We start from the raw sequence: 24830 nt of genomic DNA, 5'->3' as shown, positions 1-24830 counted from the left end.
GAAAATGCCACCTACCAAATGGGAAAGTATACCTGCAAATATAAATCTGAGAATAGTCAATGTTCAAAATATACAAAAAACTCATATAACTCAATAGCAAAAAAAAATCAAACAACCCAATTTAAAAATGGGCAGAGGGCCTGAACAGACGTTTTTCCAAAGATGACATAGATGGCCAAGAGGCACGCGAAAAGATGCTCAACATCACTAACTGTCAGGGACGTGCAAATCAAAGCCACAATGAGACACCGCCTCCCGTCTGTCAGAATGGCTGTCACCAAAAGACAACGAAGTGTAGGTGCTGGTGCGGATGCAGAAGAAAGAGAACCCTCGTGCACTGCTGGTGGGAATGCAAGCTGGTGCAGCCACTATAGCAAATGGTATAAAGGGTCTTCAGAAAGTTAAAACTAAAACTGCTCTACTATCCAGGAATCCCATTTCTGAGTATTTTTCTGGGAAAAAAAGTACAAATTTGAAGAGATGTCAGCACTGCTAGGTTCCCTGCAACATTATTTACAGTATCCAAGATACAGAAGCAGCCTAAGTGCCCACTGGTAGATGAATGGATAAAGAAGACGTGATTTACGTATACAATGGAATATTACTTAGCCATAAAAAATGAAATCCTGCCATTTGCAACAACACGGATGGTTCTTGAAGGTCAAGTGAAAAAAGCCAGAGAAAGAAAAATCTGTATGACATTACTTGTATGTGGAATCTAAAAAGTCAAACAAACAATATAAAACAAAATGGATACAGGTTCATGGAGCAAGAGGACAAACAGGTGGTTGCCAGGGGTTTGGGGAATGAAATATGTGAAGGGGATTGAGAGGTACCAGCCTCCAGTTTTAAATAGGTAAACCATAGGGGTGCGGCATAAGACATTCAGTCAATAATATTTTAATAACTCTGTCTGACTTACCGTGGTGATCACTCCAGACCGTACGCAAACGCCGAGCAGTACGTAGGACACCTGAAGCTAACGTGACACTGCGTGTCCACTATATTCAATAACATCAACATGAAAATTCTAAATCACAAAGGCATCATGTTTGATTTTTATAAACATACACAGACAAAATTTTTCATGCTCAGCAAACCAGGAATACACAGTCGTCCCTGGGTTTCTGCAGTAGATTGGTTCCAGGACACAAATCCTACCACCTAAGCCCCACACTCATCAGATACCAAAATCCGAGGACGCTTAAGTCCCTTATATACATTGGCTTAGTATCTGAATATAACCTACACACAACTTTCCACATATTCTACTTATTTTTTTTTTTCCTTTTTAGGACCACACCCATGGCATAAGGAAGTTCCCAGGCTAAGGGTTTAATCGGAGCTGCAGCTGCCAGCCTCCACCACAGCCACAGCAACGCGGGATCCGAGCCACGTCTGCAACCTACACCACAGCTCACGGCAACACTGGATCCTTAACCCACTGAGCGAGGCCAGGGATGGAACCTGCATCCTCATGGATACTAGTTGGGTTCTTAACCTGCTGGGTCGCAACAGAAACCCCCTCCCATAAACTTTAAATCATCTCTAGGTTACTTATAACCCCTAGGACAACGTAAGTGCTATGTAAATAGTTGCTACTGTGCGGCAAATTCAAGTTCTGCTTTTTAGAACTTTGTGGAATTTTTTTTTTCTAGAATATTTTAGATTGGTGATTAGTTGACTCTTCAGATGTAGAACTCATAGATACAGAAGGCCGTACATGCTTTCTAAATATCCAATGTAACATTTGCAAAAGCTAATAATGGGTTCCTTCACAGCGAAAACTCCACAAAGTTGAAAACCTATAAGTCCCAAAATCACTAGCATAATGAAGAAACCCAGATGGAAACCAAAGGGCAGACGCATGAACAAACAAGCACACAAGCATCAGACACATTTCAACTACCTGTTAAATGCCAGAGACACTCCCAAATAATTCATGGATTAAAGAAGACAAAAAGTAAAAATCACAGGCTATTGAGAAATGACTAACAACTGGCGCCAAAGAAATGGCCACAGAAACAGTCCAAGGAAAACACGCAGCCTTAAGGGCACTTACTAGAAAACGGGAAGATGAGAATAAAGTAGCATTTAACTCCAGTTTAAAAACACACCAAGAGAAAGTGAAGGAAGGAATGCCCAAAATAAAAGCAGAAATTAATGACAAAGCAAATCAAGCAGCACTAGGCTTGAGCCGACGCTCGCAAAGCCCAACGCATTTTCTCAACCACCAAAACGCGATCAGGAGAAATGATTTGGTAAAACCACGACGACTGAGTGTGACATGCCAGGGACTGTGCTAAGGAGCTGACGTGCGTTCCCGTTGAGCCTCACGCCCGCCTGGTAAGAAGGGCGTCCTCCTCGCCCTCCCTGCCCTGTTTCTCTCGCTTAGCTCTTCCCCGCGAACACTAACCTGCCTCATGTCTGCGCCAACGTAACAAGTTCGCGTTTTGTTTAGTGCTGTATTCCCGATACCTCGGCTGGTGTCTAACACAAGCAGACCCTCTGAATTGTTTGGATAAAGGGGTGACGTGATCTCTGTATCACAGAGGAGAAGCTGATTGCCCCGGTTAATCAGAAAGCATGGGGCTGAGCTGGAACCCCGCGTGAGCCAGGCAACGTCGGGGACCACACTGCTCGCGTTACAGTACATGCCTTCTTAGTAACTATTAGGAATTAAAGGGACATAGAACCACCGACCTGAGAATTAGAAGTGACTATAATATGCATCTTTATACCAAGAAAAAACTCTAGAAAAACATAAATTATCAAAATGATGCAAAAAGATGGGAAAAACTTGAACAACCTAATATAAACTGAAAGTATAATGGAAACTTTATCCTCCAAAGGGTATCAAGACCAAAACATTTTAAGAGGAAATTTAATCACGCAAGTAATGAATCGGTAATTTCTCTTACTTAAATGGTTCATGAGCATGTACAAAGTGAAAATATTTTATTTTAAAAACGAGGAAGCATAGCCCTGACATCGAAAGAACAAGGGCAGCACAAAAGAAATCAAGCTGCCCCCAAAGTTTCTGGAAAAACTGGTAACAAACTGAATACAGCAGTATCTCAAACCACGGGGGAGTCAACCCAGCAGCACAAGGATGGGTCAACAGCTTTTTCTTTTCTGCTTTTTAGGGCCGCACCCGCAGCACACGGAGGTTCCCAGGCTAGGGGTCCAGTCGGAGCTACAGCCGCCGGCCGACACCCCGGCCACAGCCACGAGGGATCCGAGCCGCCTCTGCGACCTGCACCACAGCTCACGGCAACACCGGATCCTTCACCCACTGAGCAAGGCCAGGGATCGAACCCGCCACCTCATGGCTCCTAGTCGGATTGCTTCCGCTGCACCACAGTGAGAACCCCTGGCTCAGCACTTTTAACGCCCAGTAATGTAATTATTTCATTACTAAATGTAAAGAGAAAAAATATTTGACCATCTCAGGAGGCGCAGATTCCAGCAGACACTTCCCAGAGGGGGTCTAGGCATGACTGACACGCACAGGAAAAGACGCTCGCGCCACGGGCCACGCGGGCCACGCGGACTAAGGATCACGTGGAGATCCACCCCGCCCCCACCGGGGTGGTTACAACAACGAGACACAACATCGAGTGTCAGCAAGGATGCCAAGAAGCAGGAGCCTCCCGTGTCGCTGGCGGGCAGGTAACTGCGTGGCCCCTCGGCGAAACTGTCTGGCTGCTTCAAAACTATTAACACAACAGCAGTTTTACTTCCAGGGAGCCAGCCGAGGAAAGCGCAGCCGATGTCCAGAGCACCACGTGCACGGCCACGGCCACGGCGGCGGAAGGCAGAACAGCCCGAGCGGGCAGCGCGCCGCAGGCAGGCTCGGCGGCCGAGGACGGGTACGGCCACGCGACGGCCAGACGGCCAGCTGCTCGACAGCCAAAGGGACAGACCGCAGGCTGCGCCTCAGCAGGGACGGACCTCACACGCAACATGCTCGGCGAAGGAGCCGGCGAAGGAGCCGGTGTGTGCACATGCCGTCCCACCGACACGCAATGCCCAGAAACAGCACGTCCCCCGGGCTGGGGTGGGAATGGGACTGGGCGCAAAGGGGCGCGAGGCAGCTCGGGGGTAGAATTTTTCTCAAACGGGATTGTGGTGATGACGGCTGCACGACTCTGTGAGCGTATGAAAAACCACGGAGTGGGACGCTTTTTACGGCACTTAAATTGTACTTCAGGAACGTGGCTAAATATCACGTTTAGAAAAGTGGGAAACGGTTCACAAATGCATTTAGTCGGTACTCTGAAAAACCAGTTGATGGCAATGAAATTGGATTACAAATTGGAAAGAAGCATAACACTCTCACGATTTTAGCTTGAATTAGCAAAACAAGAATTAAATTTGGGCGTGTGATTACCTAAGAGATATAAGCAGCCTTAAGACGAGCCCAGAAAACCACTGACAACTATCACCTTTGAAGACTCAGAACGACGGAGAATCTGCCAAAACAACTAAAATTATTTGACCTACGAAAAGAAAAGGTGGCTTGATCAGGGCATTAAGTCATAATGCGAAATCCAGCGGCTCGGATTAACCCACCGTCGTCATCCCCCTTTTCCTGCCACTTTAACCGCCAACGTACCCATGTAGATCGGCGTTCCACACGTGGTCTGCAGCATGGCCTCGCTCCTTCCCTGCTTCCTCACCGCCAAGCCAAAATCTGTCACCTGCAAGAAGAAACCCACACAGCGTCACCTGTCTCCCAGGCCCAGAATTCCCGTCTTCTGCACGTAGCACCCTCACCACACGCGGTCGCATCTGGTTCAGGGCTCCGAGGACGGAAGGGCTCTCCCTGTGTCACTGATTCGGACGGTGCTCCCCCATCGACCCCGCCCTCCTCGTGCCGCAGAAACTTGGTAAAGAGAAGCCTGGTTTCTCAAATCTTGTTCTTTCCGACTAATGCAAATTCACAAGTTCAACACAGGAAGCTGTATCTTGCAAGAAGGCATTTACTTTGGTTTCAAACAAAGACGTTCTTTCGTTGTAAGATACATTCCGGCTTTGGTAAGTTGACCGTCTGCGTTTCTGATGCTCCTGCTATGTCCCAGTTTCAAGCGCTGTCATTGATGCAAACCGTTATTCTCGTCAGCACTCATGGAAGCGCCCCCTTTTACAAGTCTTTGTAAACAATTCTCTCTAAGAAATGCTATCTTTGTCATTATTTCTTTTGTGTTTCTAGAGTTTCCTAATTAAAACAATGACTATACTATTAGAAACTGTGAGAAGCAACTTAACGGGAGAAAAACCCTCACAATGTAACTGCAAACACACGGGAGGCAACTGCGGTTTTTTGTTCAGTTCTAAATCTTGGTCACTAAACATGTGGTTATTAAATTGTCAGTATATGCTCTTAGTCTCGCCTCCCGAGTTGAAACCACCTGGGGCCGAAAGCAGAAAAACAGGTGCATTTACTGATCACACAACCAAAGACAGGCCCTTGGGCCGCAGACACCGAATGCAAAGTTTCCAGTGCCCTTCGCAGCAAGAGAAGGTTCCAGTCCACCTGTGACACCGCGGTGCCTCCACGGAGATGAGCAGACCTCCGGGAGCCCCCAGTGGTCCTGCTCGGAGCGTGGAGACACTTTTCTCTCCGCACAGAGGATCCATGCAGATGTCAAACTACAAAAGCTCTGGAGGGCACGTTTCCGTCCGGCAGCAGACACTAGGTGGGCACGTGCTACGCTGCGGGCACCACGCCAGGTAACAGCCGCCAATAAGTCAGACAGAATTCCTGCCCTCGGAGAGTCTAGAGTGGAGGTATTTAAGAACATTTACTTGAGGAAAAGAGCCATGCGGATAAACCTGTGTATGTGCTAACTGGCACAGAGTGAGTTATTCGCGGAAAACATTTTACTCCTAAATTAGCACATTCGTGCATTTTGAAAGCAGCCACTATTAAAGTGCTAAGCAATAAATAATGTGTCCTATCATTTATTCGACATTAAGGAACACTTAATTTGAATAAAACCTTCGAGAATAAATACTTGGCATATTAATTGTGCTTAGGACATAAATATTAATACCCAGGAAGTGTTTCAATGAGAAATACAGATTTTAGCATTAATTTAGCAACAAAGGCACAGCCGAGGTACATTTTTCTCTAAATTCCTAACACATTTACATCAAATTACCAGGCATCACTTTGAAATTAATTAGAATTCGGAGCATCTGTTTGTTTCCTATTAACTAATGACTTAGAGCTATCCAAATGCATATGTATTTTTAAAAATTCAGTAGCACCACTTCACCTGTAAAATTATTGTCAGCTCTAAACTCTTTTGTGAAATTTTAATTTTTTTTTTGAGCACAGCCACTTCTTCTTGGCTATTTAAAGGCTCCCAAAGTGTGTCTGAAAGGAGGATGTGCTTTGCGGCTTTGCTCCCGCACCGCTTGCGGGCGGGTCTCCACCCGCCCGAGGTCTCACCTTTATGTTCACGTTCATCTCGTTGTTAGCGTCAACAAAGCTGCTCTTCACCATGACGTTCTCTAGCTTGAGGTCCCGGTGCACAATATCTACCGAGAAAACAAACAACGGACCAAGTGAGGTGCCCGCACGGTCCGTCGCAGGGGACACGGAGAGAGTGAAGAAATGCCTCTGGCCGGCCGACGCCACCGCTGACAAGTGTGCGGCCGGTCTTGTTCCACCCCTTCGGTTCCAGTTCCTTCTCTCCGTTCGGCCAGCCTTCAGGAGCCCCGCTCCCGGCCTCTCCCACCTCTCCCCACCCCCGCTGCTCCAAGGGGCTGCTCCCCGCAGGCCTGGCCGGGCGGGTGAGGGGGACCAGAAGCATTTCCAGGAGGAAGAAGGGTCCAGGAGGATTCCTGCTTTACGTCCCTGCACATGCAATTGCCACGCCAAACACCTGACACACTCAGTGTGGCTACCACCTCATCAGCACCGCCTCCCTGCTCCTTACACACTAACGTCAAAAACAAAGACCCTGAGACACAAAGGCTCCCACCGAACGGGTCAGGGTTCGAGCGGGATTTTTATGTACATGCAGATATGTTCGTGTGTCAAATATCTCCTTTGAAAATAACGGATTCAGTTCGTATCCGCAGCAGTCATCTCCCTAAACTTAAGAAGTTATAGGCATGATTCCTGAAAAAGCGAAGCTGAATGAGCCTTGGACTGGCAATGACACCGAACCGTTTACAGTTTCCCCGGCACAGTTCCAGCCTCTGTTTTTGGAATTCTTATTGTTTCTGCTGCTCTGCTTCTCTCTCCTTACATAAATGCCACACTCTTTTATTTTGCCAATACACTGCTATTTTTTTTCTTCCCTCCGGCACGGTGAGCCCGTTCCACATACACGTACACGCTCTTTTTTCTCACATGACCAGGCTCCATCACAAGAGACCAGCCGGAGTTCCCAATGCTGCACACAGGGTCTCCACACACTTTCAACCAGCGTGTCTTTATCTGTCCTGGTCTCCGGCAGGGCCAGTCGGCTGCCTCCGCTGTTCTTTTTCATTGTTTTCTCTACTCGTCTCGTCCATTTCAAAATAATTATATAATTATATCGAGTTCTGTGGAAAATCCTGCTACGATTTTGCTTGGAATTCTACTGAATTTATAGTTTAATGTGGGAGAAAGGACATTAGCATGATAGTAAGGTTTCGGGTTCCTGCCCTTGCAAAAACCGTTGCCCTTTGTCTGGAAAGTCCTCCCTTTTTTGTCTGAGTTTGCATTCCTTGGTCTGAGTCGTGCTTTCTCTGTGAATTCTCCCCCGACTTTCCAAATCCCGTTCAGGAGGCACTGGAAGCACCCGTGCTGCTGGCATTCGACACGGCTCTCTCCCAGAAGAGAGCTCAGCACGGGCTGCTCTGACATTTGTGTTCTGTGCTCCGTCTCCCACCAACCTCCTTGAGGGCAGGGCTCCTCTGTAGCCCTAGGACCAGGAAATAGCTGCTGAACGAACCCCTGGGCTCCGGCACCGGCTCTGCCACCTCTATAACCGCGTCCCTTCTGGAACAAAGTTTTTCCTCCTCTGTAAACTGGGAAGTGTCTGAAGTCACATGTAAGGCAAACTAACATTACAGGGAAAAGGAGGAGCGTGAGGAAAAACAGCCACAGTAGCACCAAAAGCAGCAAAGCGATTAGAATAATAAGAATAATACTTAAATGAGGATTTTAAAGCAGTAAAATGATTCTCTAAGATGCTATAGTGATGGAAACGTGTCCTCATGCATTTGTCAAGGCCCACAGCGTGTACCGACACCAAGCCCGAACCCTGACTGAGGACTCTGAGTGACAACGTGGGCCCGTCACATAACAACCGTCCCGCTGCAGCGTGGGTGCGGATAACGGGGCGGCGGTGGTGTCCGGGCGGCAGAAGGCACGTGACAGTCTTGGTACCTTCTGCTCAGTGTTCCTACCAACTTAAACCTGCACTGATAATTACACCTAAAAGATGTAAATGCCTGGAAGGTACAGATTTTTAGTGTTAATATATGTGTTTTCAGAAATTTCATTTTCATTATTGATTTTTCTACTTCTGATTTAATACCAGTAGCGTCTTTGCAAACGGGTGACCCCACAGGTTCCTAACTCCGTCTCCGTCTGTGGACAGTGACGGTGCGGCCGAGCTGTTTCGGATTAAACACACGCCTATGACGTTAAAAGGAAACATGCCTTAACTTTCGACAAACTCCCCCTGCCAGTGGGCATCACGTCTGCGACCGGAGGCCCGACTGCAGGCCGCCCGACGCCGCTCTTACCCTTGCTGTGAAGATAGGCTGTGGCCGCCGCCAGACTCTGGATGATCCACCGCGTCTCGTTCTCCGAGAAGTGGCCTTTCCTGGCCAGCACGTCTTTGAGTTCTCCATCCTCACACAGCTCCATCACAAGGTACATTTTCTGACACCGCGTGTTCGAGAGAGAGCGAGCGAGAGAGCACAGGTGACTCAGCTGGAGTCTCTCCAGGGCTGGACGGGGCGCGCACGGCGGAACCGGGACTGTGCCGTTAACGGTCCAGCCATTCACTCAGAACCACGGGCTGTCGCTCGCGTACCAGACACGACACGCCACCGACGGCCAGAGGAACGAGCAGCCGTGCGGCCCGGCATTTACCCCGGGGAGCTCAGGTGCGTTTACAGTGACGGCATCGCGTGCTCCGCCAACAGACGCAGACAGCCCCGAACCCCGGCGTCACGAAGGGCACGCAGGGGAGGCCACACTGCGGGGTCCCGACACCCGAGGAGGGACCTACAGGGAGAGGTCGTGGCAGGAACAGGCCTGGCCCAGGGCGTTTGCGGGCTCCAACGCCTGCAACAGCAGGGCAGTTACAGACCAGCAAATATCTCCGTGCCAGCAGCCCCGAGGGCTTGGAAAGTCAGAGGAGCGGGCACGGGGAGGGCTGCAGCCAGATGGACACACTGGCTCCTGGGTGCAAAGAGTCGCAGACCCAGGGGGAGCTGGAGTTCCGCCCACACGCAGCAAGGAGCCACTGAAGATTTTTTTAAGCTGGGTCTGGAGTAGGAGGGAACGTGCTGCGAGGAGCAAGCCTGCGCTTCCAAATGAACTGACAGTCACGGGGAGGGCTCTGCAAACGTTTTCTGTAAGGCCGGGCCCAGAGGGTAAACACTTTCGGCTGTTCAGGCCAAACGGTCTCTTTTGCCCTCACTCAACTCCACTGATACAGCATAAAAGCTTCTAAAACAATTCAACAAAACTTTATGTACGGCCCTTCAAATTCAGTTTCATCTCATTTTCACCTCTCATGAAACAGTACACTTTTACATTTTTTCTAACCATTTCAAAAGGTACAAAATTTAGCTTACAGGCCATTAAAAACCCAGGCCCCATGACAGACTGGCTCACATGCTGCTGAGTGCTGACTTCTGTTTACTAAGGGCTAATTTGAGGCACCGAATGGAGACAAGACGGGGGGCGGGGGATGTGACAACTGCCCAGGAGGAGGCGAGGGGGACTTGGTGACGCACTGGGTGTGAGCAGTAAAAGGCCCCGGATGAGAGGCCCCTCCGTATTTGCTGGTTCCGTGGACGCTTCGCTGTGCCAATAGCCAAGCCATCTACGGAGTCCAAAAGAGGCACAGCCAACTAAAATGCACGTCTCTTTCATACCTGCTGCTGTTCAAACACACACGACCCTCCCTGTCTCCACTCTGTCCTGCGTCACTACCTTTTCAGTGCTGTTTTTAAGATTCTGGCATCTCAACCGACAAGGGCTTCATCTCTAAAATGTACAAACAACTTGTACAACTCAACAGCAAAAAAGCCAACAACCCAATTGAAAAATGGGCAAAAGACCTGAATAGACATTTCTCTAAAGAAGACATACAGATGGCCAACAAGCACACGAAAAAATGCTCAACATCCCTGATTATTAGAGAAATGCAAATCAAAACCACCATGAGATACCACCTCTTGCCAGTCAGAATGGCCGTCATTAATAAGTCCACAAATAACAAGTGCTGGAGGGGGTGTGGAGAAAAGGGAGCCCTCCCACACTGTTGGTGGGAATGTAAGCTGGTACAACCACTATGGAGAACAGTCTGGAGATACCTTAGAAATCTATACATAGAACTACCTTATGACCCAGCAATCCCACTCTTGGGCGTATATCTGGACAAAACGTTCCTTAAAAAAGACACATGCACCCGCATGTTCACCGCAGCATTGTTCACAGTAGCCGAGACATGGAATCAACCCAAATGTCCATCGACAGAGGATTGGATTAGGAAGAAGTGGTATATATACTCAGCCATAGAAAACAACAAAATAATGCCATTTGCAGCAACATGGATGGAACTAGAGACTCTCATACTGAGTGAAGTAAGTTGGAAGGAGAAAGACAAACACCATATGATATCACTTATATCTGGAATCTAGTATACAGCACAAATGAACCTTTCCACAAAAAATAAAATCATGGACTTGGAAAACAGACTTGCGGTTGCCAAGGGGCGGGGAGGGGGAGGGAGTGGGATGGACTGGGAGTTTGGGGTTCACAGATGCAGACTGTTGCCTTTGGAATGGGTCGGCAATGAGATCCTGCTGTGTAGCCCTGGGAACTCTGTCTAGTCACATAGGACGGAGCATGATGGGGGATAATGTGAGAAAAAGAAGTATACATGTCTGTGTGACTGGGTTATCTCGCTGTGCAGCAGAAAATTGACAGAACACTGCAAACCAGCTACAATGAAAAAAAAAAGATTCTGCCATCTACTCCTGTTCTATAACCACTACTCGTGCAACTTCTGTGTTCAATAGGCAAAGCACCGAAACAGGAGAAGGCTAACGCACTTCTTCCTAGAGTCGAAATTCTGATTCACTAACGCTCAGGGTGCTTTAGAATTTCAAAAGTAACCACAGAATTCGGCAAAGTCTAACACATAAATAAGCTTTTGAACTCAGCCATGTTTTTTCCGCAGGGATCATAAAATGAAGTGGTAAGTGAACTGCCTGGAAGGCAACGCTGCATTAGCAGTGCTTACAGTATAAATTGATATCAGTTTAAAATAATGTACATTGATAAAAATTACACCAATAAAAGCTCTTTAGAAGTCCTTCTGTAATTATTAAGAATAGGTGTGAGTCCCTGGAGAACAGGTGGACTCACAAGAAACCCGAACGCAGTCAACCTGGACGACCAGTGTTACAACCCTGGCCCCTGACTCGGGGCAACTCCTTTCATCCTTAAGACGGCGGAAGTGGAAGGTCTGGCACCTGCGCACGGGGAAGGCAGGGGTTCGGATGCGAATCGGGGGCAAACAACAGGTAGCAAGACAGTCACAGACAATGGTACCTTTGCCTTCAAATTATTCCAGATTTTGGCTCCCACCTGTGCCCAAGATGAAGGAACAGACCAGACGTACCCTCCCTCCAGAAACAACGGAAGAAATGGACGAAATACATAAAATAACCACTTTCAGACACTAGACATCCGGCAGGGACCCCTGAGAGAGGGGACAGCTTTGAGGCAGGTCCCTTGATGAGCCCTGCTCAGAGGCTGGGGAGGCTCCAGCCCACAGAGGAAGGACAGGGCATCCAGCAAGAGCCCGCAGGCTCTGGGAGCGAGGAGACGGCACGGGGAGTCCGGGAAGGCTGAGAGGGCTCATGAGAACCAAGGAGAGCAAGCTGTGCGCAGAGACAGCGCCACGGACTTGCAGCGGGACCCTCTCCGTTCTCCAGTCTGCACACGCGTATGAGGAAACCGCCCAAAGCTGAGATGAGAACTATGCAAAAAATCAGAAGGGGCCATCACTGGGGCTCACACAGGGCCAGGAAGAGTTTGTGTTCCCATGAGCCAGAGTGGAAAATGTCATAATTCACGGGGCATTGGTAAATACTCAAAAAGGTCCCACCCTCATTAGCAGGAATATATTAGCCTTAGACCAGAGGCTGCTCTGATGTCACCTAATAAAGCTTAAAGCAAGCTTCAAAAGTATCCAACTATTCCTAAGTAACTTAAGCTGTCATAAAGTAACTTGAGTTATCATAAAGCTCAAGAGTAATTGTAAAAACATAAAAAATCACCAGCCTCCAATCAAACACTAACAGGCAGGAAAGAAGCAGGAAAATATAACCCATAACAAAGGGGAGAAAAGCCATCAACTAAAACTGACCTAGAAGTGGCACGGATGACAGCGGTAACAGAAACAAACGCCCATCAAAAGTTAGTATCACCACCTCGAAGGAAAAGGAGGAGCTGGGGGCACAGGAAGCAGGAGCGAGGAGGCGAGCAGATGCTCCAACCCGACGTCCACGGGAGGAGGAGAGCTCCTGCGCCGCCACAGGAGAAGGACCGCTGCATCTGCGGGCGTCACCACGGAACCTACGCCGCGTTCAACTCGGAGAGGAGGAAGACTGGGAGACAGAGGAGCACCCCAGCACGCTCTGGGCAACGTGGAGCGAACTCACGTGAACCTCGAGGCCTCAGAGCGGGAGAAAGCAGAAAAACACCTGAGGAAAAGAATGGCCAAAAAGTTCCCCAGTCTGAGGAAAGCCATAAGCTCACAGATCCGAAAGGCTCCATGAACCCCAGCGCAAGAAGCGGGAGGACAGCTACACGACATCATCAAACCGGTTCAAGGTGACGAAAGAGCAAAGCCATTCCAAGACGATATGGGGGCAAAGAAGTCAGCACTAATTCTCAGACGAAACGCAGAGAGGCGCTTTCGGCACCAGCCACAGACAGCTCCCGCGAAAGACAACCGCTCTTCCACGGCTATCGAGCACCGCTAAGGAATCCAGTGCAGCACATAACCCACAACCCAACCTGCCCACTGCGCCGCGAGACCCGCAAAGGAAAGAGGAACCACAGCTGACAGCGGGGGAGGCCTACGCTTCACACTGATTCTCCCGTTTGGTTCCTCGGCAACCAAACCAGGTTGCTGCCATCATCAAACCCACCTTGCAGATGGGGAACTGAGGGACAGAGAGGTGGAGTCACTTGACCACAGCCTCACAGCTAATAAGCGGTGAAGACGGATTAAATGCACAGGCACCATGACCACAGAGTCCACACGCCTGACCACGGGATCAGACTGCCTCTAGGCAGAGAAACTCAAGCTCTAAACAACTTGGAGGCAGACTGGCAAACCACGCAGGCTTCAGAACAACTCTAAGTGGAAATTCCAAGCACTGAAAGGCCAGAAAGGTCACATCTGGGAAGACGAAACATATCAGTAAGACACAGTGACAAACCACCTTCCACACGGCAGCGAATACGCCCACGCCCATTCCACTGTGAAGCTAACCTTGCCAAATTATGACCATATTCCAAAGACTCAAAGGGAGAATCAAGGACCAAAGCAAAAGGAAGGCCGCTTCTAGGGAAGCTCTATCACTTCTGGGTTACTGTGGGCCTCCAAGGTCCCTTCAAGGAGACAGAACTCAAACCCTCTGGCCAAGACAAGAGGTCCTGGGCCCTTACCACTGTCCCAACCGTCTCATGGTAATCCCCCTCCCCCCCGGAGCAACGCGGCCTACTCCCTCTCACCCTACTAGGAAAGGCCTGCGGCCCTCCTCACCCCGGCCTACAGAGGCCGTATGTGCCCCCAACCAACCGGCGTGTGTATCGGGCCCCTCTCTCCCCAGCCAGTCAGCAGGTCAGCAGGAGCTTCCTGAGCCCTCGCCTCCCCCTGGGCTGTAAGAACAGATGCCACCACACGCCCAGGGGTGGCTGACCCTGACTATCGGGAAGTCATCCCGCTGTGCCAGCAGCTTCTCCTACCTCAGTAAACCTTCCTTCTCTTCACCTGGCATGCTGGAAAATTCTTTTTCCAACCCACATGCACAGACCGCAACAGCTACATCTGAAGGTGTTTCAACCTGCAACACTTGTTTGCAACACGCCACAGGAATACCACTAACGACAACAACCTAATCATCAGACGCCTAAGTATGCAATCGAGAAAAGCCCCCAGCATGCTCTCAACAGTCTCCAGAGACAGGCCTGGGAGCCGCTGTGCCCCACAGGGGTCACTTCCCAAGGGAGTCGCGTCCGTTTTGTAATAACCACAATTTTCAAAACACAGCACCTGTAAAAGCTTTACCTTAGGCGTCTCAAACACTTGTTCGAGTTGTATAATGTGTTCGTGTTTCACACTTTTTAGGATACTCACTTCCCGTTCAAGTAACTTCACAGCAGAGCTTCCAGCCTGAAATGATGAGGAAACAGATTTCACATATGAACGTCATTACTGCATACCTCTCTAAAAGTTGGTTATTTCGTATTTTTCCCTGTATTTTCTTAAGAAGTTTCTTTTTCAAAAGACAGCATGTAACTTACTTGCATGGTAAGATTAAAGCATGCCCCCTCTTTCCTTTGTCCAACTTTAAGTGATAGGTAATTTGGCCTCAAACCACATCTGTTTCTTGGACTGTGTTTATAAATCAGCTCCAACGTGGTCTCTGTCTCCTCACAAAACTACCGCAATTTTTACCATGCTTTTTGGTATTTCCTTCAAAATCATCTTGATCCTTTGATGTTAGAATAATAAAAACAAAATCTACTTTCCAGGGAAACCAATTAGACAATGGACATAAAGCATCTGTCTCATTATGTCAGCTATTATAAACAGAAAATGTTTCTCTTTTCTTTTATTGTGGTTCTGATTATATTTATACACATATCAAAAGCAACGGCGGGCAGTGCGAGTCTACCCCTGAGCCCTGCAGGCTACGCTTCCTGGCCCCCCGCCCCCACCTCAAAAGTCTGGGAAAAGGAAAAGAACCTGCAGCTTGGGCCCCGACCCCGACCCCGACCCCGATCCCGACCCCGACCCCGACCCCGATCCCCGACCCCGACCCCGACCCCGATCCCCGACGGGGATGGAGACTCTGGCTTCGGACCAGCTCAACTTCGGCTTAGCCCCCCGGTGTCCTCCTCAACCACGGCTGACCGGCCCTCTTTCGGGGGTAAGTGGCTGCCTGTCTGCAGGTCCTCCGAGAAACTCCACAGGGCTTTGCCCACCCCTCAGCACCGCGGCCAGCACCCTCATCACCCTGCCGACACCCACATCAGCACCACTCTTCTCGGATCAACGCTGTCCCAACCCGGCGGAGGGCTCGGTGCTCCCGAAGGGCTGGAAGGGGACTGACGGCAGCCCTACCGGATGAAAGGCGCAGCATCCCCGTTCAACCTGTGCCTGGGGCCGCGCTGCTCCCACCACCACCTCGGTGATGAGAAACTGCCCACCTAGCCTGCCCCACCCACGAAGAACAAAACTCACATCTTAAGGGCGGCCCAGAGGCTGAAAAGAAGCAGAGCCGGCGGGGAGCGGACTCCTATCTAGACTGAGAGGGAAGGTGTCCCCATCTCTGAGAACCACGTCACTCCTCTCCCCGCCTCTCCTCGCAATGGTGTCAGCAGCACCGGGCGCAGGACTGTAAGGGCAGCCCCATCCGTACGCGGACTGTGTGGTTTTATTACCTTAGTGTCCCCCAAACTCTCAGCATCAATACGTATGTGCAAGACTGTGAATTCCTAAAGTTGCGAGCATACATCCTGACGACGTGACCCTGAGACCCAGCCCCTAACCCTCTCTGACACCAGAGCAGCAAAGGAAATAACATGCCACGGTCTAGAATTCTAAAGGTTTCTAGAAGGCTCTGGATCGCCCTTTATTGAGATTTAATGTTACTTTATTAAACTTTGGGGGAAACAGTATGAAATTTCCTGTAGTTTGTTTTAAAGAATACCTAAGACCTACGATTTCATTTTGTAAATTAACATTTATCACCACAAACCCAAGGGAAAAAACACCGCGTTCTCTTTTGTTTTTCCTCAAGCACAGAAATTGTTCTCAAGTTGACGGTAAGACCAGGTATAAACCTGGAGGACCGACCCCTCCCCTAGAGAGCCGCCCAGTCGCTCCCGCCCAGAGAGGACGGGTGGATCCCGCTATGCCCTCGAGCAGGTGCAGGGGGAACCGCGGTTCAAACCGCAGGAGCAGGAATGTCGGAGGAGGGAGCGTGCGCTCGAGCTGAGCTGCCGGTGGGGAAACGGATGGGAGGGAGGCGTGAGAGGATTGAAGGGCAGTGGACCCCACCAGCAGAGGGTCCCCGGGCCGAGTTCCGCCAAGACGGCCCCAGCCACAGCCCTACGTCCGCACGCACGTACAATCGACGCCCGCCGCTAACTGTACCCACGCCTGGTTATCCGGGTTATGGCAGCGAATCCTCTCATTCGCTTTTTGCAGATGGCACTTGTCTACGGAGTTTCAGATGGTTCTGGAAGCCTAGAGAAACACCCGGACTCTCCAGGGGAGCGGCTCCGGCCTGGCCCGCGGGCCAGCTGAGCCAGCGTGAACCACTGCACTGCCCAGCCCTCGGCGCACTGGCACTGCCCCTGCTGAGAAGCTGCTAAGAAGCCTTACCTTCTCCTTGTTCACTTTTTTGATTGCCCACCTCGTCTCTGTTTCCTTGTTTATGGCTTCGATGACCATTCCGAAGCTCCCCTGTCCCAATATTCTTCCGAAGGTGTAGACTTCCTGGATAAGAAAGAAGGGTTCCTCCATCGTTCTCTGTCTTTCATCCGTATCAGAAACGAACGCCGAACGCGGCCAGGGATCCCCCAAGGGAAGGAAGAGGGATTCTGCTCCCGGGTAAAATCAAAGAGAAGACACCACATATTTGCTTCAATATTAATAAGCACGTCTTAATTAGACCAAAGTACGTTTTGATGAATTTCCCTATACGTCCCTTGGACGAAAACCGTAAAAATCCTAATGAGGAAATGTGGACAACCTCGAAAGTATAAACACGAACCTCTTAGAAGCGACAATATTAATGAAATGTCTTCAGAAGAAAAAGGAGGAAAGCGCTCTTGCCACAGACATACGAACATACATGTGCACGTGTGTGTCAAATACCCTCATCCAAAAACATCACCCCAAACTCAGAGCTACATGAGCGAAGCAACACGTGCTAATTCCTGCACAACGGCGCTCTTGCTTCCCGAGTCGGGCTTCCTCTTTACTAGTCTATTCAAAACCACTTCTGTTATTTTATCTCCTTTTGTTTTAGGAAAAGGAATATATGGCCAAAATTTTCATATAAACTAGCGCTGAGGGGAAAACAAAGGCTGGCCACCGCAAGACTCCCCAGACGAAGGAAGGTCCCTCTGCTGCTACAGGGACCCCGTCACTGGACAGGACAGCGCCCGAGCCGCACTGCGCAGCACAGCCAGACAGGCACTAGCTCCTTCACACCTGCGTGACCGTGCCCGTGCCCATGGTTGAGGGGGTCCGTTATTCAGAGGGTTTCTGGGCCCACGATGCCCTGGGAGCAGGGCAGGAGAGCACCTGAGCTAAGGCCCGGGGCGGGGGGGGGGCCTCACCAGCCTGAGCCTGCCTCAGAGGGGCCACCCTCCCTCCAGAGACAGCTGCCTCTTCCCCGTCCAGCAGGAGAAGGAGGGCGAGTCTTCACATTTCCCACTGCTCACATTCCTTCCTTTCTTTTGCAAAAGGGGATCCAGTGCCCAACTAACTCCTTCCCTCCGCCCTGAAGGGCTTCTCAGCCTACCTCTGCACCCCGGCAACTGCCCCCTTATTCTGACCTCCCGCAACAGGCGCGTCCTGGGCCCCCAACGCTGTGGTTCTCACTCTCTTGGGCACAAACATTTGGGCTTATTTTTTCCTTCCAAGAAGGTCTAGAAACACTTGTGAAGCTATTTCTTTTGTATCCTTCAAAACACCTGCCTGAAACCTTGCAAGCAAAATATTCATGCTTAGTGCATGGGAAGAAGAGGGAGGGGAAGGGAGGGGAGGGGAAGGAGGGAGAAGGGAAAGAAAGAAAGGGAAGGGGGGAGAGAAGAAGAGCAAAGCAAAGGAAGTGTTCAGCTTTAACATGTTAGATCTTCCTCAGAAATTGCCTTGGGATTTATACCTTGGGGGCTACAAAGACGAATGAATTCTCACCATTTGTCATCTACTCAAGAAACAAGATTATTACTTAAGTCATAAAGTCTTAAGCTAAAAAAAAAAAAGGACACCAGGGCCACAGAGCAGAACTGAAGTCCCGGGAGAACAGGGGACAGGGGACCATCAGGACAGAGGCGGCTGCTGGGCAGGGATGTAGGAGCACAAAGGCCAAAGACCACGAGAAGTTTTTTCTGTAATCCGATCAAGGCAAGGCAGGCATTTCAAAGACAGAGCAGTATAAATGTGGCGTGAATGAGGGAACCCATAAATGGACTGAAGCCAGCCAGCCAGCCAGCCAGCCAGCCAGGAACCTTTGGGACACCTGCCCATTTGAGAGAGGGGCAGACGGGGTGGGCGGAGCTGAAGCTTGGGGGCGGAGCTCCAGAGGGGCGGCCCTGAATGCTGGAAAGCCACTCCTAGACTCCTGCCCGCACATCGGGCCCAGGAGACTGCGCCCCAGGGCACAGCCTTGCATTCCCTCTAGTGACCTGGGCGTTGTCCTCTTCCCACTGACACCCAATGAGAGACTCAGAGTCAGGAAACCAAGACGATTAAAAGAAAACAAAACAATTTATATTATATGTACCTGCAACTCCCAACTGTATATGACATAACTTGAGTTAAATCTCAACTTAAATTTTTCATTCCCAAAGAACAAAATTTCCTAACCATTTCCCCAATCTTCCATGTCCTTTAAAAATTAACCTCTCATTTTCTCTCTAAACATGGAGAACTACAACTTGGACACAGCATCCTAATATTGTTTATAGGATTGGGGGGGGTACTGAGGGGCCACGCCTGCAGCACGTGGGAGACTCTGGACCGGGATTAAACCCACGGCCCAGGGATTAGACCCAGGCTGCTGCAGTGACAACGCCAGATCCTCAACTCGCTGTGCCACAAGAGAATTTCTGTTCACAGGACTGTTCACAGGAGGAACGGGCAGAGAGCCTAATTCGTTTTTTATAAAGTCATCTTTTTCTTCGACTGGCTGCTCTGCTATCATTACACAGAGGTGGAAATAAGGAGAAAAAAATTCTCAGGAAGTGCTTCTGATCGCTTTGAGTAAACTGCCACATAGTTCTTAAACCAATATTTTCAAAGTTACTTAATGTTAATTTTCTTCTCGTAGTTGTTCTGGAAACAACTGGAAAAGAAAAAATGGAGGGGACCTAAGGGAAATTCTGGACTCACTACCAGTCACCAAAGGGGTGAGCGGCCAGGTCTCGTCCTGGGTAGGTGCAGACAAACGTCCTTGGCAACAGGCAGGACCCGGAGACCAAAAGGTACTCGCGGCATCACGGAAAATGCCTCCGCCCGGTTCCCCGGTCATTAACGTCCACTTGCACCTCTACGCGGGGAAGCAGCTTCGTTTTCCTTAGAAAAGACTTTGACGTCCTTGACAATGACCCTTCCTTTCGTCTTTCCTTTTCTTACAGACTCAGTCTGAAATCATTTTTGCCGTTAGCATTGACTTAGAAGAAACCCGAGGGAGTTCCCGCTGTGGCTCAGCAGCAACAAACCCAACCAGCATCCACGAGGACACGGGTTCCACCTCTGGCCTCGCTCGTTGCGTTAAGGATCTGGTGTTGCCGTGAGCTGGGGTGCAGGTCAAAGACGCGGCTTGGATCCGCACTGCCGCGGCTGTGGTGCAGGCCGGCAGCCACAGCTCCGACCCGACCCCGGGCCTGGGAACCTCCCTGTGCCGCGGGTGCGGCCCTGAGAAGGCAGAAGACGCAGCCGACGACGAAGAAACCTGCAAGTGTCTAGTAGCTTCGGCGTGTTTTCCAAATACCTCAACAGCAGCTCCGTTGTCTGTTCGTATGTGAGGAACTCGTCCTTCTGGAACGTTGCCCCGACCCCACTGTGGCTGAGAGGGTTTTCTCTCCACCTCTGAAGTTCTTGAGGGCTTGGACCCAAAAGAAATTTTAAAATTAACTTTAGGATATAATACACTCATTGGTCAAAGCAGGAATCCCAGTTCAGAGAATCTGGCAAATCTTTGAGGTGTTAAGACATTGTGTTGTGAACAGGACAGTTTCTGTCTTTTGCAAATTAATTCATTGACTGATTAGGCTAAACAAGACCTTCAGAAGTTATTCGGTCTGATCTCCCGAGCCCAGGCAGGCCTGCGTGACAATCCACACCGCAGCTCTATCAGAACTCAGAATCTTGAAAATCACAAAAGAAGGCAACGTCACAGCTTTTTCGGTCACCCCTGCTTCGAGACACCACGATCATCTCAAGTAGGTTATACACAACAAACGACTGGCCAGACAGTCACGAAACATGCCTAGGATGAAAGTAACACAGAAACAAGTCCCTCGGGGGACCTACGCAGCAGCGGTAGCTGTACCATAAGCGATACAAGAAGTGATAGTTCAGTGTGAAAATGAGTAAAGGCAAAATTTGAGGGCTGAGACCCTAACTTTTCTTCAACTTGCTGCTCTGTCTCCAAAGCTGTGCTCGCTCCGGGATCATCTCTGCACGGCGAGCCTCCCAAGCCAGCCCAGCTCAGCAGGGATGACGGGCTCGGTCTGTCACCGGCACAAGGCAGCTTTGTGAGCCGAGTCTGATGCTGCGTCTAGACAACCGGGAACTGTCTTAGATAAGAACCACCATATATTTAAGAGCAACCATAAAGCTCATTCTGCATCAGTTGAAGAAAATGCCTCCAAATCCAGATTTAATTCCATTGGAAAACCATTTCTATATAAACCATTTTAAAAAAAGAAGAAGAAGCTGGAACAACATTCTGAATTATTCATGACCCTTGGAAATGATTCACTTGGACAGTGGTTGGAAATATCCTTATGTAAGAAAGGAAGGCTACTTTAACAGCTAAGGTGGCAATGAGTGAGCTGACAAGGACCACGGGCCGCGGGGGAGTCTAGGGCGGGACGAGGGGGGACACGGGCTGGTACTGGGCCAGGCGCGTCCATACTGACCGAGGCGTTTGCCGAAGCAGCGTCTTTGCTGGCGCGTCTTTCTTGTCTCCCCTCCGGCGAAGCGGTCAGCTCCGCACTCCCGATGCTGGATGTCTGGGACATTTCCACCACGGACACGGCTGGCAGCTTTGCTCTGCAGGAGCAGACACAGAGCACGTTTCTCCGGGAAGGAGAGGAGCAGCTGGGGCACTCGCGGGATTTTCGGCCGCAGCTGCCCTCGGCCATCGCTTCCCTCTGCATCAAGGGCAACTTGGAAGAAGACGACTCTCCTGCCGAGGGGAAGGACCAGACCAGAGAGGCTGCGGGCAGCGGGCGGTCAAGACGCGACGTCCGGGCGGGGAGGCCGGTCCCCCGGGCACCAGGCCCTCAGGCACACGTGAGAGCTGCAGGCGGAAAAGAAGTCGCCGTTCAGACGGTTGCTTCTCACCCTATCCCCTCCTAGAAACCAGCGGAAAACCAGCCACTAGCTCCAAAATCATCCTGCCTATACATGAAAAGTTAACAGTTAAAACAAAACTGCAACATTCTTCTGAAAACCAACACATTCTCACCTTCCAAAATTGAATTCTTCAACTGCAGGCATTTCATTTACTTAACAATCCAAAGAATCCCCCTCTGTTCAGAACCCCACAACTGCTGGAAAGCAGGAGCGAAGGAAATTTGGTGGGTTGGAATCTCTTTTTTAATGAAGTAGAAGAGAATAGATGGGAGTGTTTTGCATAGACCGTTGCTAAGCTCTATGAAACTAAAAAAATCATGTACATATGAGTGTATAGTGTGTGTGTGTGTGTGCTCTTTCTTGGTCATAGTGTAAAGTGTATTTCTTAGTGTGGGTTGTGTTTTAATTTTTTTATAAAGGCTTAGAAATACTGGTATAAGACATGCATGACCGTGGTTTCAAAAGTGAAGCCTTAGTTATTTATTATTAGAGCAAACCCTCCTACACACGTCATGAAGGAGTAGGTAATCTGACTTTTATAAAACCACCTAACCCCACAAGTTCAAAGGCAGGGCTGGAAGTAGCCTCACTTTCACTCTCAAGGAGAGAAACGGGAGCCAGTGGGTGCTTTTCCCCCCGAGGGCAGCGTGGGTGCACCCACCTCGCTAGACCGCCGGCGGGCCTCGCGGGGGCCCCGGCGCTGTGCGTGGGCACCGTGCCGAGATGCGAGCTGAGGAAGGAGGGAAGTGTTTCGTGCCCACAGAAGAGGCCACTCTGAGGAACCCCCAGAGGGACTAGGAGCACCTTACTCGCTTTTCTGCTCTCCTACTTCAGATCCTATTACCAGTGTATTTTGTAGTCAAGACTCTCAGGTCTGGAGACGTGGAATATACCTTTGTCCTCTGCACTGGAATAAACTTGACCAGAACAGAAACCTGACATCTGTATTTCATTGAAGAGTATGTGATTACATTTAGGATGGGTAAGCAATGGGACCCTACTGCACAGCACAGTGTCTCTTGGGCTAGACCGTGACGGAGGGTGGTGTGAGAAAAAGAAGGCGTGCGTAGGACCGGTGGCGATGCTGTACAGCAGAAACTGGCACAACACTGTAAATCAACGAATAAGAGAAATAAACTGGAGTTTCCTTTGTGGCTCAGTGGGAACGAACCCAACTAGCATCCATGAGGACATGGGTTGGATCCCTGGCGCCACTCAGTAGGCTAAGGATCTGGTGTGGCTGTGGTGTAGGCCGGCAGCTGCAGCCCTGATTGGACCCCTAGCCTGGGCACTTCCATATGCAGCAGGTGCAGCCCTAAAAAGAAAAAATAAATAAACAAACAAACAAAATTTTTTAAAAGAAACATCTTCCTAGTTTTCGTGGTCTTAAGACTGGTTTTCCAATCAGAAAGAAGTGTGGACTTTTATCAAATTCTTATCTATTGTGGTTATCAAGTTTATTCGGACTGGCTCTTTTGACATGCTGTATTGTATTAAAAGCTTTCCTGAAAGTAAGCATCCCTGCATTTATAGTATGAACCACATATGATCATGACGGATGATTCTTGCACAGGCTGAAAACTCGACATGATTGTACATTGACTTTCCACAGTTTCAGTCATGAGTTAAACTGGTCTATAATTTTCCTTTTCATCATCTTTGTCAGGTTCTGATACAAGATTCTGGCAGTTCTATAAAATAAATGGTGTATTTCTCCACCTCGTAATGCTTTGTAACAACCTGCAGAGCGTGGGAATCTACAGGAAAACTTCCCAGGCGCGTAGGATAGACACCGCAAGAAGCGGCTTTTCCAACACTAATTCTCCCCTTCTTCCTTGCCAACAGAACCCTGATTTCGTCTGGGGCGGCAACGTGCTAATTAAAATCCTCCACTTCCCGGCACCCCTGCAGCTTGGGCTTAGCCATGTGCCTCATGACCACGAGCCGCAGAAAACGCCAGCCAAGCTGGGCTTCCAAGAGAGCTGACGTGGCTAAACCTTTATGAGAACAGCAAAGGAAGGGGTGCAAAGGTACTCGATGAGCAGTCAAATCACAAAGAGAGAAAAACAAGATGAAGAAACAAAATTTAGGCACTCCTGTTGTGGCTCAGCAGGTTACAAACCCGACGAGGATCCGTGAGGAAGCAGGTTTGATCCCCGGCCCGCTCAGTGGGTGAAGAACCCGGTGCCGGCGTGAGCTGTGGTGTAGGTCGCAGAGGTAGCTTGGATCCCGCATGGCTGTGGCTGTGGTGTAGGCCGGCGGCTGCAGCTCTGACTCCATCCCTGGCCTGGGAACTCCTATAGGCCACAGGTGCAGCCCTAAAAAAAGAAAAAGAAAAAGAAAGTTTCTAAGGTACAAACTTGATGGTGAACAGAAATGAGAAAGAGGTGTAGGTCTTGCTGCATTTTGCCTTCCAGGCCCCAAACAAACCAAGCCCGACTCCTCTGATTCCACACCTTACATCCTCTCCCCGGCTCCAGACACACTGGGCGCCCTGCTGCTCCCTGCAGGGGAGCACCCGCTGCCTCGGCTGGGCCCCTCCACCTGCTCCGCTCGCTGGGATGCTCCTCCCGCAGCCTCCGCGTGTCCTGCCTTCACCCCCCCACCCCGTGCTGGCTCCGCCCACGTGCAGACCCCTCCTAAACAGCAGGCCTGTTCCCCTGTCCCCCTTCTGGGCTTGGTGTCTCACCGTGGAGTGTCATTGCCCTCAGGAAGTTCTCTGCCAGAGGGTTCCCACCTGCAGGGAACAGACGATTCCCATACATGTAAATGGTCCCAGAGGAATGAAAACCATCCGATTGGTGTCAGTCAGTTAGAATAACCACAATCAGACCACGACAACATTCTGAAAAGGGGGCAGTTCCCACAGGCCAGTCTCATCTGAGACGAGATACACAGATTCCAGATGCTGCGCTTGTGCCGACCTCAGTAACACAGCGCATATTCTAAGATCACTGGACAGAAAGAGCAGACACGTCCGCCCAGCCAGTGGGACCTCTTGCCAAAGCAGTGTGAACA

General features: G+C 49.9%; 1 protein-coding gene across 6 annotated transcripts in view; it reads right to left on the bottom strand.

Moving 5' to 3' along the window:
- STK33 (serine/threonine kinase 33) overlaps positions 1 to 24830 on the bottom strand; it is a 151360-nt gene that overhangs the window by 49545 nt on the left and 76985 nt on the right. For 4 of the 6 annotated variants that reach the window (XM_021062264.1, XM_021062261.1, XM_021062263.1 and 1 more), the window contains exons 2-8: positions 21374 to 21756; positions 20221 to 20334; positions 16881 to 16994; positions 14556 to 14660; positions 8755 to 8893; positions 6461 to 6549; positions 4619 to 4703 (exon numbers count right to left, since the gene is read on the bottom strand). In XM_021062264.1, coding sequence (XP_020917923.1) covers positions 4619 to 4703; positions 6461 to 6549; positions 8755 to 8893; positions 14556 to 14660; positions 16881 to 16994; positions 20221 to 20334; positions 21374 to 21613 — 886 coding nt within the window. In that variant the 5' untranslated portion in view covers positions 21614 to 21756. The remainder of the gene's footprint in view (positions 1 to 4618; positions 4704 to 6460; positions 6550 to 8754; positions 8894 to 14555; positions 14661 to 16880; positions 16995 to 20220; positions 20335 to 21373; positions 21757 to 24830) is intronic. The other 2 variants (XM_021062266.1, XM_021062267.1) reach the window with 2 other exon arrangements.

Source organism: Sus scrofa, chromosome 9, assembly GCF_000003025.6.
Source record: "Sus scrofa isolate TJ Tabasco breed Duroc chromosome 9, Sscrofa11.1, whole genome shotgun sequence".
Classification (NCBI taxonomy): Eukaryota; Metazoa; Chordata; class Mammalia; order Artiodactyla; family Suidae; genus Sus; species Sus scrofa.
The sequence above is the reverse complement of the archived record's forward strand: the minus strand, read 5'-3'. Positions and strand labels throughout refer to the sequence as shown.